At 42.5% G+C, this 21,351-nt stretch overlaps 1 protein-coding gene across 1 annotated transcript in view; it reads right to left on the reverse strand.

Annotated features, from left to right (window-relative positions):
• LOC145349719 (adenylate cyclase type 10-like) overlaps window positions 1–21,351 on the reverse strand; it is a 164,835-nt gene that overhangs the window by 71,067 nt on the left and 72,417 nt on the right. Inside the window, exons 17-19 of the mRNA XM_080198257.1 lie at window positions 13,743–13,942; window positions 7,940–8,089; window positions 6,495–6,803 (exon numbers count right to left, since the gene is read on the reverse strand). Of these exons, the coding sequence (XP_080054383.1) occupies window positions 6,495–6,803; window positions 7,940–8,089; window positions 13,743–13,942 (659 nt within the window). The remainder of the gene's footprint in view (window positions 1–6,494; window positions 6,804–7,939; window positions 8,090–13,742; window positions 13,943–21,351) is intronic.

Below are 21,351 nucleotides of genomic sequence, written 5' to 3' on the forward strand. Positions count from 1 at the left end.
GGGTTGGAATGAACAGAGAAACCTAGGGGTAAAAGACAGGAGATTTTCCACCTCTCAGCAGTATGTTTTGTGATAGCAGAAGTGGCCCACATTAACCAGCAGCTGGATCTTCCAGTCTGAACATTTTCATCAGCTTTTCCCACTGTTTGCATCTCCAGTGTGGGGTGTCACCAAAGGCAGGACTGGAAGATCCCACCAGTAGGAATGGCTGGAAGATTTTGGCCACAATTTGGAAAAAAGGGGCACGTGGACAGCTTTTCTGTCTTGCATTCATCATGTCAAATGTAAGAACGTCAAATTTCAACCTGTTGTGACAACTTGTGCTACAGGAGAAATGCTTGATGATTAGTCAGTATGCCAAATCTAATTGGCTGGCGCATTGCCGTGGAGAATGTGTTTGGGTGTCAGGTCAGAAACTCCAAGGATTATGAAACCAGACTAGACAGCCCAACAATTTTTCTATTTTGGCATTAATGTGAGGAAAGGATGTTTTAATCCAGGAATGATTCCACTGACATATTAGGGATCTTTTTAACAAAACACAGTTAATTTTCATAACACAGTTTAACTCTAGCAAAATGAAACAGTTTAAATCTTAACCATTCAATAACTTTTTAAAAAGAAAAGAAACAACTCTTATGCCGGAATTCGGCAGCCCCACCTACTATGGAATTGGAAGGTGCAAAGAATGGGCAACGGAAATGTCCAAAGACCTTGGGTGGGAAATTTTTGGTCTGGCTCGAGAGAGGTCATAAAATCCCTCCCTTAATGTCTAACTTAACCCTATTCAGTTCCAATTAAGCAATATTTCACTTATAGACTTAAACCCTACGTTAAAAATAGCAAATCCAGACATACTTACTTTGACTTGGGTTAACTGCTTTAGAGCTTCCAAAGAAATTTTGTTGAGAGACAGCTGCTCGTAGGCTGCTATCTTTAAACAGCCCTCCCCAGCAACTGAACTCAAAGCTGTTTTACTCAGCAACAAACCTAGCTCCTTCCATTTCTGGTATCACATGACCATACAACCCTGTATACCTAACTCATCTTTCCATTACTTTAATAAAGAAAACACCCCAAGGGTTCTTTTTGGTAAACAAAATCTCATTAAGCCTTCTGCTAAATAAACACTTACAAGGCTAAAATGAGTAATTATCCTGTTTTCCACTCTCTGCTGCGTTCCTTCCAGGCAAACAGATTGCTTGTAACAAGACACTGTATCATAAAGAAGTGTTCCTCAAACACAAAATATATTAACAGCACATTATCATCACAAAAACCAATGGGAACTATAATCTCCCCAAGCTCCTGGATAATTAAAAAAATTACAAAGTTTGACCATTCTCTCTGCTTGTAGAGAACATATCCCTGTGTATGAATATGTTACTTCTCGTAAACATAAATGAGCTACTTGACTGATAATCTTAAATGTTCTGTTAGTGTAATTATTAGCACACTTGGGATTGTTCAGCAAGTGCTGCCCAGTCATGGGAACAACATCTAACAGTTAACATTTTATTTAGGGATTTGCACGCACAAGCTGGTTGAGTATGGTTTATACTCTCCCTATTACAAAAAAAAACAAATGAATGTGGTGTTTGAATTGATCAACATAATTTCTTGAATGTGCAGTGTAAGTAGAGAAAGTTATAAAAAATTTAATAGAATGCAAAATATAAAGTAATAATAAAGTTCTCCAAAACAATCCATCATTTGTCTATCATGGCTACAGTGTAAGCAAGCTACAAGTCACACTACAGCAATACATCAAGGTTTCTCCCTAACTTTTGAATTCACCACAAAGAAGGGCCAGGGCAGAAGGGACATGGCAACACCATCACCTCTAAGTTCACCTCTGGCACACACATCATCCTGACTTATTATTCCTTCATTGGTGCTTGGCCAAACTGCTGGGATTTCCTACCTAACAGTATTGCAGGAGCACCTGCACCACATTGATTTGTAAAAGTTCAAAAAGGAGTGAAACCATTAACTTCCCAAAGACCATAAATGCCAGCCTTTCCCGCAACACCGTTGAAGTGTTTTTTTTATTTTAAATTACATCCTGAAGCAGGTTCCCCAGAAACCTGCTTGATGGTAAAAAAAAATCTAGTACTGAATTAAATTACAAGAAGGAAATAAATTCTCCATATTTGTGCATTGTTTTCTCTAATCTCACTCTGTCTCTTGTCCTTTCTCTGAGTGTAATACTCTCATGAGTATTAGAAATTCAAACCAGTGTCTCTTAGATACATATCATTCATAACAGCATAATGTCAACAGGATGATTTCTGTTTCTCTGATACCGGTTTCTCTTCCATCTCTCCCACACACATACATACAAATATAAGTACTAATAACTAAATTAAAAAAACCTCAAATTAATCTTTTGTTTAAAGATTCAACTAAACAAAGCTCTCTCTCTTAACAGTTGAAAAAAAAGAAAAAAACAGTTAAACTATTAACTATCACACACCTCAACATCATCTTCCCCATCTGCATATGTTTTGTTTTCCTAATAGATACCTGAACTCTCAATCAAGCCTCATTATGTATGCTTAGCTGACAGCCTAGACATCTACTGGGAAGTCTAATTCTAATTATAATTGCCTGCATTCCAGAGGAAATATTATTTAATTGACAACTCAGACTCTCTGATCTCTGCACTCAATTTCACAATGTTTGTTGACATAACTCAGATGGTTTCAGCTCCTTTATGGTTTTTGAATAGACATTAAAGGGGAAGATAATAGGTTGAAAATGAAGGCTTCTTGTTTAAAACACATGACAAAAATGGATAAGATTGAGAGAGTGAATGGAGGTTTAAATGATGGTAGAGGAAAGGGGAGAAGACTGATAAAAAGGTTGAGCAGGTCTTTCAAGTGATGGGAGAAAGCCATGTAGAAGAAACAAAACTTTTCATCACATACCAATACATGTGACAATAATAAATCAAATCAAATCAAAAATAGAAGGAAGCAGATAGTTAGTAAGTAAATTAATGAATATGAGGCAAGTTGTAAGCATATGGATAGTGGTTGCACGAATGATTGAGATTTGGAAAGGATGTAAACCAGGCCAAGGAGTGCTGCAATTTCCTTGCAAGCCTACACCAACCACTCATCTCCCACCTGAAATGAAAGAAGAACAATAAATAGAGAGACAAAAAGAAAAAGAAGACTGGAAGGGAGAGAAGCAAATGCAAAGAGACGGAAAAAGGGAGGGTATTAACAAAACAAAGACTGCAATCTCATGGAGGCTTCCTTTGTCAAAAAATAGGTGACTGAAACGCAAAAATACATTTCCTGATGTGTTGTTGAAATTTCCATGTAAACTCAACACATTTACGTAGTTTGAATCTGAGCAGATTCTCTGTGTTTCGTGAACAACATCATATGAGATTGACTAAAAACCTTACACCTGAACAGAGTATTTACAGGAAGTTATATTTAGCATTGTGTCCTAAAAATGTGTTCACAACCAAAGCCATTGCGTAGGGGACCAGGTATACGGTGTACATACAGCTTTTTATGGTTGGTACCCAGTGTAAGGTGCTCAGTGGAAGGCTAGGAAACAATTCAGTTGCTGGAAATTAATAGTGCAAATAGTGGAAGAATGACCACCATCAGGCTGACCTTAACATTAGGATCCATGTCGTATGTCATTGTACAACTTCTGGATTCTCTTATTTAAATCAGAATTCAAAATAATAGTTTTTGGAAAGCAAACTGAATAAACAATAAAATATTTCTTTCAAAGCAGCTACAGCAGAAGCTACATTGATGTTGTTGCTGTGCCGTCTCTTTAATCTACATCTGGCTCTTCGGCGCAATCCAGTTCCATTGTTCATCACAAAGATTCCAGTGATTATAAATTAACAAACCCTTTGAGAATTTTGATCCTTTTTCCTAGATTTTAAAAACTGATACTGAATACTTATTAATATTTTTAGAGACATCTTCACACTTATTGAAAACTGTTTAGTTTTAGAAACATGAAACTAGCCCCCGACCTATCTCCTGACTCATCCAGAAATAACTGCCCTATCCACTCAATCTGACTGCTCACAATTATTTGACTACCCCCCTGACTAGTTCTGATTAACCCCAGACTTAGCTGCCTGAGCTGACCTGGTTACTCCCTGGCCTCAATATCCATTCATCCACCTATCCATCTATCCACTCAGCCACCTACCCATCTACCACCTCACCCACTCACCCTTACCCTATGAGGAGAGACTGAGGGATTTGGGGTTGTTTTCGTTAGAAAGAAGGCGGCTGCGAGGGGACCTTATTGAAACATATAAAATGATTAGAGGTTTAGATAGGGTGGACAGTGATAGCCTTTTTCCTCGGATGGAGAAAGCTAGCACGAGGGGGCATAGCTTTAAATTAAGGGGTGGTAGTTATAGGACGGATGTCAGGGGTAGGTTCTTTACCCAAAGCGTGGTGAGGGATTGGAATGCCCTGCCTGCTGCAGTTGTAAATGCGCCTAGTTTGGGGGCGTTTAAGAGATCCGTGGATAGGTTTATGGATGGTAAGGGTTTGGTTTAGGTTAGAGGGTCATTGTTTTTTAACTGGTCGGCGCAACATCGTGGGCCGAAGGGCCTGTTCTGCGCTGCAATGTTCTATGTTCTATGTTCTATGTTACCCATTCATAGATTTACTTTCACAGAAATCCAGCAGTGCAGAAGGAGGCCATTTGGCCCATCAAGTCTGCACAAACAACAATTCCACCCCAGGCCCTATTCCCACAACACCACACATTTACCCCGCTAATCCTTCTGGATGTGACACTATCCAGGGACACTATCTCTGAATAGTATCACATTCAGGGACACTATGGGCAATTTAACATGTCCAATCAACCTAACCCGCACATCTTTGGTAGGAAACCAGAGCACCCTGAAGAAACCCACGCAGACATGGGGATGCAGTAGGGAAGAGTTAATGAACTTTGTAATACTTGGAGATTGGTTAAAAAAAAGTATTGTAAGACTTGTTTTCGACTTGTTTTCTTGTATCCCAGACAGATGTAAGACTTGTTTTCGTGTGTCCCAGGCAACAAGACTGCAGCTGCCCTTGCTGTTGTACGTAAGTTTATGATAGTCCATTCAGAAATGTAGCTGACCCAGCTCGCATCTATGTTTGTGTCTTTAATATTATGGACTTCTGCCTAACATAGTGAAGCTTGCATGCCATAAATATATATTCAAATATATATTCATATATATTTGTTATGTACTGCTTATGTGTCATGTATCAACATATTATATGCTACACAACCTATGAACATAGAATTGTTATACTGGCCCCGTTAACTTCAACTTGTTTTTCCGGCCTGTATGTTAGTTAAGGGCTAATCACAGCACCGACAATTGCGGCCTTGAGATAACCATGAAGAAACGCCAAGGCAGCCACATTCCCACAATGGAGGACAACACACAGCCTGGGAACCTGCTGAGAATGAGAAGATGCATTCATGACTGGGGGGGTATAAATATGTGCTCTTAATTTGTGTTCAGAGAGAAGCCTGGGGAACCGCTGTTAGGTACTAGGCGTATCTCCCAGAAGCTTTTGAATAAAATTGCTGTACTTTGACTCACAATTGGTCTCAGAGGTATCTTTTAACTACAACAGGGAGAATGCGCAAACTCCACACAGACAGTGACCCAGGCTGGGAATTGAACCCAGGACCCTAGAACTGTGAGGCAGCAATGCTAATCACTGTGCCACCGTGCAGCTCACCTACCTACTCACCTATGCACTCATTCACCTACGCACTTACCACCTCACCCACCTACTTACCTCACTCAGTGACCCATCTCACCATCTTATCCACTCAATCACTTAGTTTTGCATGACAGGATGAAAATCAATTTTTATTTAGTCCTCTATTGATATGACATCTGACTCTACTTCCAAACACTATGTTCGGAATTCTCCAGGCGTTCATGCTGGTGGGATTCTCCAGTCTCGCCAGCATTGCACCCCTACCCGTGGGGTTATGTCAGTGGAAATTCCCATGGACAATGATGGGACCAGAGAATCCCACTCCTAGCGAACCTCCCAGTGGCGGGAAACACACAGCTGGGAGGCTGGAGAATCTCGCCCCATATAATTAATCAGAAAGTACAACATCAGTAAATTCTTTGAAACCCTGGTGAAAAGTAATTATCACTGCTTTAACATTGTCTTGAGAAATATGAAACAACACAGACATTCACTGAAAGACATTTCTAAATACTTACTGCTTGATGTTCGAATACTGGTCAAATCAAAAATCACCCCTTCCCCTTCAGGTTATCTAGTACATTATTGTACCTTTTGGTATTAAGCATGATTAGAAGAATTTGTAACATTCTTGTTATATAAAGGATTAGCTTTAATACATACTTTTGGGTTGGATTACACTTGGCATACAAAAATACCTTCCAGACACTATAAAATAGTTTTACGAAAAGCAATTACATCTTAACACTTCCAAGTGTTTACCTTTCTCCTCACCCTCTTCATCAAATAAACGATCATCAGATTCTGCATTGTGGACACAGAAACACTGTGGGAGATGGGTGTCTTCACTATCGTCTATTGGTGAGGAAAAGCCTCTTTCAGTCTTCGATGCACACTCAAATGTTCGTGATTTTACTAATGATATAAGTGATTGATCCAATTTTTGTTCAGCACCTTCAGGTAAGATATATCGAAGCATTTTAGTGGTGAAAGTGTGTCCGATAATGGATGCACACTTAACAATCACCTGCTCTGTTGTGTTCATTTGGTCAAGTTGCGCTAAGGCTATACCTGTGAGGTCAAATTTATACATTATTTTCAGGAAATATACACATAATAGCATGATCATTTATTCAGACATAAAAGACAATATAACTGTATGTCTGACAATTTTAGTACTCAAATGTACAACAAATTTCAATCTCCAAGTACAATGTATTGCAAAAAGAAGGCTAAAGTATTTTTGTATTCATTCTTTGGATGTGAGAGTCCAGCAAAGCCAACATTTGCTGGCAAGACATTAATTATATTTTCAGTCAAAATCGATTTAATAGTGTGTGTCTCAGATAAGTGAAAGATTAAAAATGTGCAGAAACATAAGGACATGAAATAATCAGGAGTAATAAAATCAGGTGCTTAGCATTAGGGCTGTTGTGCTATCCCTCACTATCATGCAATGCTTGGCTGAGAGAACTGTGAGTAAAAAAAACAAACATGTTACTGTAATTATTCTTTAAATGTTTCTTATGGTGGCCTGCAGCATTACCGACTTATGGACAAGGAAATTTGGTATAGTCCCAGTGTTTGTGATATGTCAGCGACACAATGGCACAGTGATTAGCACTACCAGGGACTTGGGTTAAATTCCAGCTTTGAGTGACTGTCTATATGGAGTTTGCACATTCTCCCTGTGTCTACATGGGATCCCTCTGGGTGCTCCAGTTTCCTCGCGCAGTTCAAAGGTGCGCAGGTTAGATGCATTGGCCATGCCAAATTGCCACACAGTATCCCAGGTTGTGTGGGCTAGGGGGATTAGCGGGGTTAATCCATGGGGTTACGGGGATAGGATGAGTATGATGCTCTTTTGGAAAGTTGGTGAAGGCCCAATGGGTTGAATGGCCTCTTTCTACACTGCAGGGAAGTTATGGTTCTAGGTCAATTTGCTGATTTGGCTTCACCCACTGAGGAGAATATGAAGTAGGAATGAGAACTTAGTGCATGAAAGAGTTCAAGCACACCCCTAAAGGCATAGGGGTAAATTAGTATTCGTAATTATTCTTAAAATGTACAAGTTTCATCAGCAATACAAATATTATTGTACTTTTTTTGTACTGGAATAGATTACTGTTCAAGTTGATGCTCCTCCATCTTTATACCAGCTATCAGAAAATGTCATTTTTTGAGTTAGTGCTTCACTGCTGACTCACCTTTCAGTGTAAGTGGAATGTTAATTTCCTGTAGATTTACTGTTTCTCCAATAGTACATATAAATTGTTGATTATCATAAGCATTTCGGTCTAGTGCTATGACTTTTCGGCATTTTTGAATTTCTATTCCAGAAACATTCATAAATTTGCCTTTAAGAATTGAAAAAAAAACAATTTATGAATGAAATGCTTATAAAATAGCAATACTAAAATATCCGATCTACAAAACGTTGTAAAGTTACTATGTGACTAATCTATAGATTTTATGGTAGCTTCTCTCCCTACCCTCCTCTTTGTCCCACAGTGAAAACCTGTCCACCAGGGGAACAGCTGAACTGAAATGCATCTCCAAGATTCAGCACATTTATGTGTTCTGGGCATAGAGAACCTTAAGTGCACTGAAGTTTCAAAAGGGAATTGCATTTTGAAGGGCTGGGGACTGAAAGCAGCAAGATATCTGGCAGTGACATAGAAAGGAAAGGCATCTTAAAGTCATTTTTAAGATAAAGGGCAGAAACTTCTGAACAAAATGATAATGCAGCTCACATTATCCTCATTTGTGTTCCTGCAGGAGAAACCTGTTCATAACCGGAGAGAGAGAAAGAAAGTGCATGGTGGAGGATCCGAATCGAGGATCCTGATTCCGTATGAGGAGAGAGCCATGGAGATTGCAGAGGAGGAGCAGGAGCAGGCCTGGGCTGAGAGGGAGGTGGGCTTGTAAGAGAAAAGTGAGGTGCCACTGCACCTTCATTCAGATGGCCAGTCTCAAATGAGTTCTGTGTTGCCCAAACCCTTTACCAGACCATCTACTAAAACCATGTTCCTTGTTTTACAGGAGTATCAACCAAAGAGTCTGGACTACCTACAAGAAGTGTCCCAACCCCATCCTCAACACCGCCTTGGAGAAAGACACAGATGAAGCATCATAACTACACCTATACCCTCCACCATCACAGAGACACACACACCCAGGTGGGCGATTGCAGCAGACAGACTTCTGGGTCACTATCTGATAAGTACTACATTGCTTCTGATGCACATCAAGTGGCAAGAGCATCCCAGGGATCAGACAGTTGGCAGTCTGCTGGATTCCAGCATTCAGCAGTGCCCAGCCAAGTGCTGAGTCCCTGGGTATGTTCATCCCTCGGCTGCTGGAGATGTAAAGGCAGAGCTGAGAATACCAGAAAGGGTTGTCACTGGCACTCCTCCATTCAGCCTTGCAGTCGCACAAGTCCTAAAGCATTCTGTCACAGGAGATGTGTAGCACCCAGGCCAACACTGCAAGGGTGGTGTCCGCAACAGAAAGCCTGGGACCCGAGGTCAGATCCTTGATGGGGGAACTCCAAAGCACGGTTCAGTCACCAAGGGCCCTGGCTGAGAGGTTCAGAGAAATATAGAATCTCTACTGTACAGAAGGAGGCCATTTGACCCATTGACCCTGCACCAACATCAATCCCCATAACCCCACATATTTATCCCACTATTCTCCCCAACACTAGGCCTCGATTTAGCATGGCCAATCAACGTAAGCGGCACATCTTCGGACTGTGGGAGGAAACTGGAGCACCTGGATGAAACCCATGCAGACACAGGGAGAACATGCAAACTCCACACACAGAGTCACCCAAGGCTGAAATTGAATCTGGATCCCTGACAATGTGAGGCAGCGATGCGAACCACTGTGCCACCCCTTCATCACCATAGTGTAGACAACAGTGGGCTTCCAGGACTGGCAGTGCCAGATAACATTGAGAGTTCTAGAGCTCACTCCAGCTCCCCTTCTATCCCAAGGATCCATGAGCACCCGGAAGGAGCAAAATATGCTGGAGCACATCCCAGTGCCTTCAAACCAGGAGACCTTGGGAGTGACCAGTCAATCTTCCCTTCCTCAGACTGGTGCAACTACAGTGCCAGCCAGGACAGTGTAACACAGCAACTCCAGTGCCAGCCAAAAGTAGGTCAAGGCCCTTCAAGTCCCCACCCTCCAGAGGACGCCCACCAAGGACATTGAAGGCGACAGGGTGTGGAAGACAGCAGGCTACTTCCACCTCTGATATGCATCCTGGGAACACACAAAGATGTAATGGAGAGAATGGAGGTGGAAGGAATTGTAAGTGCACAAAATGGGCATGGGTGAAGTTAGGTACAGATAGTTGGGGTAATTGTCACTTGTAAGATCTGCACATGTCCCTAAATTAAATATTATTGTTCTTCACTACCTTTACACCTCATGTTCTTTAATCTTTCTTCCAGTGGCATTGCACTTCTTCCCATCTGGACACAGTTCTTCTCTTTGGCCCTCAATGTCAGGCAGATGGTTTGGCCCACTCATTATGGATGTTTCTTTCACAATGATAGGACACAGGCATAATTCAGTGAACCCTAGACCTTCACCCCTAATCCCTCTCTGGAGCTAAGAGACAGAGGAATGTAGGGGCTGAGCCTCACTCAGACATGAGCCAGAGAGTCAGCATGCTGACAGCAGACAGACAGGAGTTAGATATAAACAATAGCTGAGGAGCATCACAGACCATTCTCACTAAGAGGCATCAGCACCCTCCTGCACTGACTGGATAGCAGGTACTCAATGACTTCCCCGACCCAAAAACCTGATAAGTAAGGTCTCTGCAGCCTTCATTCTTTGGTCGCAGAGAAGTCACATCCTGCAGGGTGATGTGCTGTTGAAAAAAATGCTGGTCCTACTACATGAAGTGGAAAGTGATGAGAACATCCCCAACCCTCCTGCCCATGTGAACCTCATCCCTGCCTGGTCTCCACCCTCCTAAATGCCCTCCTCACCAAGGACACATACTGCTTTTCCAGATCTTTCTCATGAAGGTCATTGCCTCGCTGTAGAGCAAGATTATGTAGGGAACTGCAGGCCTTCATAATGTGGGAGGTGCTCTGTGTTGTACTGGAGGCCTCCACCAGACCTGTTGAGACACAGAAGCATATCTTCAGGAGGTCAATGCACTGCTCTATCACAAATCAGGTGGCACTGAGAGCCTAGTTGTAGTGGACCTCTGCTGATGTCTCTGGCCTCTGCACTGGCAGAATCAGGCAAGACCTCATTGGCTATCCTTTGTTCCTTAAGGCATCCCTGCAGCCTGGGATGATCCTCAAAAATTCCAGGGATCTGTGATTGCCTGAAGATGTAACTGGTAAGTACGCTCCCTGGAAAACATGCATGAATCACATTTTGTGGTCACTCCAGCTTTACACTGAGGGAGTGGAATGCCTTCCTCTTTCGGAAGGGGGCTCCCTGATGCCATGGGGCATGTTGATTGACATGAGTGCAGTTGATCACCCCCTACATCTGCAGCAGACCAGCTATAGTACCAAATCCCCTGGCCCTCTTGTCCTGAAGAACCTAGTTGAAATGAATAAAATCCAAAGCCCTTGCATTGAGTGAATTCGGATACACTTATGGGTGGACACCTGCAAGATGCCACACAGGGCACCCATTAACCCCTGGAACAACACTGTTGCGTGAAGATTGAGGGCGACCATGACCGTCATGGCCACAGAGAGCTGCCACCTCCATCATGTCGCAGCATGGTTGGCAAGTGTGTGGCACAGGTACCGCATAGTCTCGCCGGTGATGCAGAGTCTCCTTCAGCACATGTTGCCCAACAGCTCCACAGGTCCTGTACATCTTCGATCTCCTTCTGCACTTTCATCTCCCTTATATAGCAGGTGTGGGCCCCTGAGCCAATCCTGTAACCCCTGGTTTCCTGCTGCTGGGTCTTCTCTGGGTGCAGGTGCACATTGTTGCTGGAATCTGTGCTCTGGTAGTGCTGTGATAAGAAGAATAGCCAGCACCACTCGCTCCATATCAATATTGCTCAGTTCCTGTGATGAAGAGAGAGAGAGAGAGACAGTCAGGTTGGTTTGTAGCCAGTTAACATTGTTACCTTCCCGTACACATTGGCCTCCCAGACCTGGAAGCAGTCACTCCCATTCCTTACCTAGCGGTCACTGCTCACTCACAGCTCAAGTGTGCCCCCCCCTAACACCCTACTCCCCCCACCCCCCACCTCCATTGCATGACAAGCTCCAGTCAATGTCCTTGCCCAGTCAGAGTCATCTTTGGCCTCACATCTGGTTCTCCCCTCCCTTATTCTCTATATCACTGAGGATTCTGACATGAGGTTTATATGCCTGCATATCCCTAATAGGCAGGGTCAACTGCACAGTAATGTCCGCCTGAGGGCTAATGGAGTTGGGGTTGGGCACATAGGCATGCCTGGTGCCTCCCTGCTGCATGTGTGCTAAGTGAACCTATGTGAGGGCTGAAGACGTGGCTTGTGTAGGATGTGACAAAAGACAAAGATGTAAAAAAGAGAATCAGTAATGAGGTCCCAACTTGTGCAGATAATATGTGAGATCCCTGTGAACTGTAACCCTGCGAATGTTGGATGGCCTTTTCAGATTGTGTGTTGCGACTCAAGAGAAAGTTGACTTACTCTGAATTAGCAGCTGAGATAATTCATTCACTTTTGCATTAGAGAGTGGTCCTCTTCTGAGAAGCGCAGGAGATGATCACACTGATGACTTCCTTCCAAGGCTTGGTGGTGAGGTTGGTGAACGTCCAGGCCCCATCCCAGGGGAAAGTATCTCCTGCTGGTTCTCAGTTGCTTGGAGGAGTGCCTTGTTGCTGAACTTCAGGTACAAAACAATAGCAAGTCTTGGGCTATAGAGAATGAATTTGGGATTGTGTGCCATTTACATACAGTGCCCGGAAATATGAGCCAATGATGTAACAATGAGATGGGCGGATCCCTGCCCACCCTGTCATAAGATATGATGTGCTGATTGCTTATGTATATATAATTAGGTGAAAAGCAGACAATCTGGCATGGACACTCACCAGAACAGCCAACAGGAAGCACACTGTCTTTTTGCCTGCCACCCCATTTAGTCTGTGGAACAGAAATTCCACCCTATGCATTAAACACCAAGAGTGGGCTAAAACCTCAATACCTCTGACACAGAGGACAAAATGTGACCAACTAAGACAAACTGATACTTTTGCACTCTTTAACCCTCTTATAGCTTAAGTATAGATTGGAAAGGTTGGGATTGTTTGCCTTGGAGAAGAGAAGGATAATGGGAGATCTAACAATGGGATTCAAAATTATGAGGAATTTTGATAGATTGAATAGACAGAAACTATCTATTTATCTACAGTGGCACAGTGGTTGGCACTGCTACCTCAAAGCGCCAGAGATCCGGGTTCGATTCCCGGCTTGGGTCACTGTGTGGTATTTGCATATTCTGCCTGTGTCTGCGTGGGTTTCCTCCGGGTGCTCCGGTTTCCTCCCACAGTCCAAAGATGTGCAGGATAGGTGGATTGGCCATGCTAAATTGTCCCTTAGTGTCAGGGAGACTAGCTAGGGTAAATGGGGTTTTGGGGATAGGGCCTGGATGGGATTGTGGTTGGTGCCGGCTTGATGGACTGAATGGCCTCCATCTAGACTGTAGGGATTCTATAATGCTATGAACTGTAACAAGTGATTTGGTAACCAATGCACATAGTTTTAGAATAATTGGAACTGAAGATTCACACAGAAGGTTGTTAAATGAGGAACTTAAATTTGAATGGATATGTAAACAGATTCCATAGGAGGTTTCAAAAAGTAACCAGAGATATACTTGAAAAGGCTTAGTTTTTGAGGATTATGTGATGTGTGATTACATCAAACACCTCTTTCCAAGGCCTGTCACAGTTTCAACAAAGCTAACAGCTCCTTTCTATGCTCTAAAATTCTATGATTCTATTTGATGTATCCTACAGACTTGCTTTTTTTCCTTTCATCCCTTGCTTGTATATTTATTTCAGGAGACATAATCATCTTCTTTCTACTGAAAGTAAGTACAGCATCACTTTCATCCTCATCGTCCTCATCTAATGGTTGCAGGAGTATGAGATCACTGTAGTAGAGGCTTCGAAGTATTTCTTCACAGTAGTATGGTACACCGTAGCTGCGTTCTGTCAATAACCTGGCAAAGACAAAAATGTGTATGGCAACAAACTTACTGTTTCAATACTACATTAAATATTTTGAAAAACAAAACAATAATACATATTTACAACATTAATTTGTATTTATATCACCCTTTCAAAATGGCAAAACATTTAAAGACATGGAGGGGACTGGGGGTGAGGAGGGGTGGATGCATGGGCCCCATTTACCACTAGCCAGAATCTCTCAACGGGAGCAATGGAGCCAAATTATTACGTGGCAGCAGCCTGTGTAGGATGTGTGGCTGTGTTTTATGTCAGGCACTTTATTGACCTGGGGAGGCAGTGGACATGTTGCGGATGGGACATGATATTATTAAACTCATACTTAACTGCTTGTCAGGAGGTAGGGAGTTCCAAATCCTGACAGTCCTCAGATCTTCTGTGTATGCACAGGCCAGAGTGGGTTGCACATGCACAGTTTGACATCTGTACACTGTTCAATCCAAGGGTAGGCCCTATACATCCATGCAAAGAAATAAAAATAAAAGGACATAGAAACACCGATCAGATGACCAGCTACGGAAGACCAGAGTTAAGAAGCATCCCAAGTAGAGGGACAAGGGAGGGGGACTGGGAGAGATTTCACAAGGAAGTCCCAGGTAAGAAATAAAGATAGGGAACAGAAATAGGTCCTTGTTAAGTTAGGAAAAGGGAAACAGGCTCCAATGAGAGAAAGGGCTGCAGGGAACAGACGTTAAGTGAAGTGGGCTTAGGAGAGGGCTAAGAAGAAGTCTTGAATATCCAAGATGGTAATTGAAGATTGGTAACTTCATGCTCTAGGCCACTCAAAGGTATTTCTTTGGAGCAGTGGTGTTCTGCCTGGCATGGTTGAAGACTGGAAATTGTGTTTGTAGCTGATGCTTGAGCATATTCGGGAATTCAGGGGAATGGAATATCAGAAAGTGAGATTGAAACCATAGAATATTGTAGCTTTCTTCCCTTATCAAGTGTCTTAGATCTCAAACTTTGTCGATTTTAAACAAAATGTTATTAGATTTCACCAACAACTTGGGAGTCTGGCCAAGTATCATAACAACAGGAAAAGCTGGGATTGGAAAAACCAACATGAATACCATGGGCTTAACTTCCTTTGACATACCCTTCCATTCCATGCTTTTATTATTTCAAGGTTTAACTTCTGCAATAAACTCTTAGCTGACATTTCCATGTCCACCGTCCACAAGTCACAATTCATTCATGTTCCTCAACGCTCATCCTTGTTGCTGCAAATGGTTAAGTGAAACTACCCACATAATCTCTAGGTTTCAAAGGATTCTTTGTTGGTAGACTTTGAGAGCATTATCTTTCAAAATATTCACAGCCTTGCTCTGTTCTGCATTGGAATCACCAAAGTGAAGGGCTGGAGACAAGCACAAATTTTATAAGCGCCATCTCAATTGTTCCCTGAGTTTGAAGTGCTATTTGGATGCTTTAACCACATTTTGAGAGATGGTTAATTTAAATAAGGTGCCTATTGAGTCTGTAACTAGTTATATGCAAGTGTACATAACCTTGCAATTTTAACCTTGGGCTACTCCTCATTTTCCACTGTTCACTCCACCACGCCATTGGTGACTGTTCGATTAGTCAGTGTATTCCTATACTCTGAAGCCCTCAGCCTATTTCTCTCCACCTTTCTGTCTCCTTCCCTGCTTTCAAAAATCTACTCAGCATCTGTTCCTTTAACCTTGTCTTTAGTCCTCACTGTAGTCCGTGACATTTCATCTTGCCCATCTACCATGTGAAGCGTTGAGGCATTTTCCTGTAATAATGTGTGTTATAGGAATGCAAGTTACATTTTTGTTATCTGCTTTATCTAAGAGTGAACTGCACCTTAAATAAAGTGTCATCTTGGTTCGGTTATGGATTTGTGCTGGCTTCAGGAGTGAGCTCATTTGTAGATTGAGATTTCTGTGTACTATATAGTGGGTATGGGGGTGGGGGTGGGGGTGGGGAAGGGTTGGTGGGGGGGCAGAATTTGTTCAGACTTGCTTGTGGATAAAAAATGGTCAGTGTTTTTTGTTGAGAGAATAAGCCAACTTGAACTTGGGTGCCAGACTTCATCGATATAATTCCACTGAGCATTCACTTAAGACGATTGCATTGCTGACAGAAATTCTCCACTTCTGTAGGAAGAATGAAGAAGAACATTGTGGAGAAGAGAAGTGGGGGGACAATTCTGGTTGGCCAACTGTACTGCTGTGGAACCGAGAGGAAAATGCTTGCTGCTATTTTAATTTGTTACACCAGGCATAATGCCAATTTATTGGATCATCCAACCTGGCATCATCTACATAATTCAGGCACAATTCAGGTATGTCATGTGAAATCAGTACATTTTACCAAGTTCTGTGTCTGAAAAATGCTTGGAATGGGGTCAAATCTCACCTGTTGTTTTTTAATTCTTAAATTGAGCTCCCACCTAACTCTTCAGATCCAGTGGCACACGCACAGACAGAGGTGCCCCAGGAGCCAGTTTTGCCATCAGCAAGTACATTGCCATTGGGAAATGTTGTAGCGTTTTCTCTGCCCCCCTCATGATCACTCGCTTGGAGTAGAGCACTTGGTGCTCTCATTGGTTCTGTAGCACCTTCTGTTACTTCGAGAATGTGATAAAATGCAAATAAATGTGAGTGTTGTTTTTGTTCCTTATCTGCCTGTAAAGATGCTTCACTAGTTTAGGGAAAACGTGCATATTTATTTACAGGTTAAAACTGTGCAGCGGTCTGCAGCCTCATGGCTGCTATCAGTTCCTGAGATAAATCTGTGTCCATGCTTACTAGGGTGAATCCCCACTCTGCTCCTCGATTGGTTTCCCAGGTCATGTGACCCTGACTCTGCAGATTCATTCTTAAAAAGACAATCACCACATCCTTCCTCTCAATGTCCTTTCATACTATTGACAATACTTAATTTACACAGTCCAAAATAAACACTTAGTACGTGAATTTAGTCAATTATAAATTAAGTCCTTCGGGAGTTGCATATAATTGTTGCAGATTACTAACACAGACCTTATTATAGACTCTTTGCGGAGTAGCATTACTCCTCTCTATGGGGCACTTCCACAGGATTGTTGTCAGCTGAAATCACAATGACGGGTGCCTCTTCAGGGACAGGCAATTCAGTTCTATCTGTTTCCATGGAGGCATTGGTTGTGCCTGCCACAGGACTCCAGTGCTAAAACACTTGCATTTATTTGCATTTTATCACATTCTCGAAGTAACAAAAGGCACTTCAGAACAAATGAGAGCACCAAGTGCTCTACTCCAAGCAAGTGATCATGAGGAGGGCAGAGAAAAGGCTACAACATTTCCCAATGGCAATATACTTGCTGATGGCAAAACTGGCTGCTGGGGCACCTCTGTTTTTCTCACCTGACGAAGGGGCTAACCCCGAAAGCTTGCGAGTACATTATCAAATAAATAGGTTGGACTAAAACCTGGTGTTGTCAGACTTTTTACTGTGTTTCTCAAATGGTCCATGTGTTTTCAGACGATCCTTCTTTCTACATCCACTTGATAAAACAGTGGTCCAGCTTTACAGACGATGATTCCAGGTACCCAACTCAACCCACTCCCAGAGTTCCTCACATATACGGCATCATCGACTGTGACTGATCGTGTTGACTGACATGAATCATGACTGCTTTTGTTGGCCTCTACCCTCCCCAACAAATTTGGAAATGCATGACTCAGTCTTGTTCTGAGGTGATGGTGCATTAACAGCTCTGCTGGTGGAATCCCTGCTGTTGCATGTGGAGTGGTCCAGAAGTCAAGAAGGAAGCATGAGATTTAATTCTCCACAGTTCTTCCTGACTGCATCTTTAGTCTTAGCTTGCCTGTTGGATGCTGTCTGGTAAGACACAGTTCTAATGTGCTTTATACTGTTGAGTGAGGCCATGTTTTGAAACTCAGCACTTGTAAATACTGTTCCACTGTCAGACACTATTTCTGAAGGTATTCTGTGGGTGGAAAAACATTGGTGTAATCTTTCAATGGTAGCATGCAATGTAGGAGATGTCACATCAAAAACATTCATCCACTTAGATTGTGCATCAACAATGAGAAGGAGCATTTGCCGGAATTCTACCGCCCCACTTGCCATGGGAATCGGAGCATGAGGGACAGACAATGGGAAGACCCATTGATCTTGAGTGGCATTTTCCGGTCTCGGGCCGAGTGAGGCTATAAAATCCCACCCATTGTGTCCATGAATGGACCAAAATAATCAACATGGACTCGCACCCATTGTCAGCCAGGCCATTCCCAGAGGTGCTGTGGGGCTGCAGCAGGTAACTTCTGTTGCTATTGGCACTGTTCATAGTGCTTGACTAGGTTCTCAAAGTTGGCATCAATGCCAATGCATAACTTCTGGGGAGCATCTTCATTCTGTAGATAGTAGGCTTAGCACTGTGTAATTCAATTAGAAATGGCTGGTACATTTCAGCTACTCTTTTTTCAGAGTATTATAACATTCTGGCAACTCAATTCATCCTTGCGGGTAATGAATGGTTTCATTCTTTCAGAAACCGGCTCATTGGCCCAATCTGCAATTATGTTATGTCTCATTTTGGACAGAAGTGGATCTCAACTGGTCCAGTATGATTTGCTTCACCAAGACTGGTACCATGTCTAAAAAATTCAATGTCATGACAATTTCCTTTGGTACTGGAGCAGCTATAACATTTTCCTGTAAAGGTAGGTGGCGAAATAGGTGGTTATGCATATTCCAGATTGGCGTTTGATTATATATTTGTGACTGGACAGAAATAATGCCCAACATTGAATTCTTACTAATACAGTTGGTGGACTAGCCTTATCTTCTTTAAAGAGACACAAGAGTAGTTTGTGGTCAGAAATGATGGTGAAGTGTCTCCCATATAAGTACTGGTGGAATTTCATTACATTAAAAAGTATTGATAATTCTTCTTTCTCAATTTGTGACGTGCCTTTTTCAGCCTCTGAGAAGGTTTCTGAGGCATAACCTATTGGCCTTTCAAATCCATCATCCCTCTCATGGACAACACCAAACCAATGCCATATCGAGAGGTATCACAGGTCAACATCAATTCATTAGACTGGTCAAATGTATTAATGAGATTGAAGCAAGCAGCAATTGTTTTACTCTGTGCAGGGTGTCTTCCAAACCCAACGCTGGTGTTTCTTTAGTGGAATAGGCAAAGGGGCCAATAATGTTAACAAGTTTGCTAAAAAAACACTCATAGTAATAACTGACCATTCCCAAAAGTGACTCCTTTATGACTTTGACCTTGTCTTCCTGTAGTGTAATCTTTGTGCATCTATCCCGGGTCTGTTACCTCATTGGCTTGAAAAGTATATTTCTCCTTCTAAAGGCAAACTCCAGGCTCTTAAAATCGCTTCAGCACCTTCTCTAAATTGCTAAGTGCTCAGTTTCTGTCGATCCAATTATGAGCATATCATCAAGGTATATCACAACTCGGTGCAGCTCCTGTAGCAATCTCTCCATTTCTCCTTGGAAATTGCACACGCTGAAATCATTCCAAGATGCAGGCAGATGTTTCGGAACAACCCGTGTGTGTGTGTGTGTGTGTGTGTGTGTGTGTGTGTGTGTGTGTGTGTGTGTGTGTGTGTGTGTGTGTGTGTGTGTGTGTGTGTGTGTGTGTGTGTTTGTCATGACATAATCTCAGAAAAGTTGTCTAATTCGAGTTGCTGATATGCATTACACAGATCCAGCTTTATATAAGATTGGCCTCCAGCCAGCTTTGCATGCAAGTCTACAACCTTCAAGACTGGATGTTTATCCAACTTAGCAGCCTGACTAACTGCTATCCTATAAAGACCACAAATGCAAACAGTTTTGTTCAATTTAAAAACAGGAACTATAGGTGCTGCCCATTCTGAGAAATGAACTAGTTGGATAATGCCCAATTCTTCCAATCACTTTAATTCAGTATCTACTTTCTCTTAAAGCACATAGTACGGGACTTGCCCTAAAGAATTGCAGGGTCACAGCTGGATCCATCTCGATTTTCGCTTGCAGGCCCTTTATTTTGTTAAATTCATCCTTGAAATTGCTCTTGTATTCCTTCAGCTCACACAATCCTTCTTCTCACACTTGAAAAATCCCAGTCCAATTTAGTTTGATTTCTTTAAGTCGATCGTGACTGAGAAAGTTTGGTCCTTTGCTTATCACTATGATCGCTGAGAGTTGAGTAGACTATTGCCCACAGCTTATAGGTACCATTGCAGTGCTCACTATTTTAATCACTTCTCCAGTATAAGTTGTTAAATTGGCTGAGGTACTCTTCAAATTCAATGGTTAAAATCCTCCTCTCAAGTACCGTTATATATGCTCACCTATCAGTCCCATTTCAACTTCCATCTTAAAAGGCTTCCATTTACCTGGAGAACTACAGCTATTGAGGCTATTTTGCCCACTCTTTTGTTAAATAGTGAGTGAATATTTAAACTGTTTGTGCTACACTCTTTCACATTGTACACCAGTGATGCATTATTTAATTGGCTACTCTGCAGATATGGCTTGGCTCTGCAGCTATGCCTAGTGTGGGCTCTCCTAGTTTCCTGTGCATATGCTGGCTGGAGGATGGCTTTACATGTGCAGTTGGCCCTCATATTTGGGCTGTGAACCAGTCCTGCAACAGCATGAAAAAGAGGTCAGATGACCTGGAAGAGGAGTGCCTTTCCAGAAACAGAAGCTGAAATTTTACTGCCCCGCCTGCCACGGGTATCAGTTTGGGCGAGGGATGGACATTGGGAAGGTCCGTAGACATCAGATGGGAGTTTATGGTTTCGGGACAAGGGGCGCTGTAAAATCCTACCCATTGTCCCAAGGAGCAGCACATAGGAGAGGACAGGGATAAGGTCCCAAACCATAGAATGGGTCAGAAAGGGGTCTCAGAAGGAAGTGCAAGTTGTGAAACAAGGATCAGAATTTGAAACGGGTCCTGCTAAGTAAGGTTGAAAGTAAGGAATAGAGAAAAGAGCTCTGAATTTAAGAGACAAAACTGTGGGGGGCAGTTTTGAAGCAAAATGGGCTGGAAGGAAGCCAGAAGATCTGAGAGGGCAGCTGAAGATTAGTGACTCCATGCTATGGGCCATTAAAGGAACCCTCTTTTTGGGGCAGTGGTGCTCTGCATATCATTACTGAATGCCTGTGAGCGTATGGGGAAGAAGAAAGTGAAGCTTGAGTGTACATGGAGATCCATGGGGAAGATACATTAGAAGGTGAGAATGAAAACATGGAAGTGGATTGTTGTTAAAGAAGTCTGCAGTTGAGTGTCATTTGGGAGATAATTCCAAGGCGGGTTCTTCGAGAGCAGAGATTAAAAGTCCTCATGAGAAAGATGGCGTTTCAGTAAAATTTGTTGGCTCATAGTGTA

This window comes from Carcharhinus amblyrhynchos, chromosome 11, assembly GCF_965287045.1.
Source record: "Carcharhinus amblyrhynchos chromosome 11, sCarAmb.v2.hapA, whole genome shotgun sequence".
NCBI classification, from domain to species: domain Eukaryota; kingdom Metazoa; phylum Chordata; class Chondrichthyes; order Carcharhiniformes; family Carcharhinidae; genus Carcharhinus; species Carcharhinus amblyrhynchos.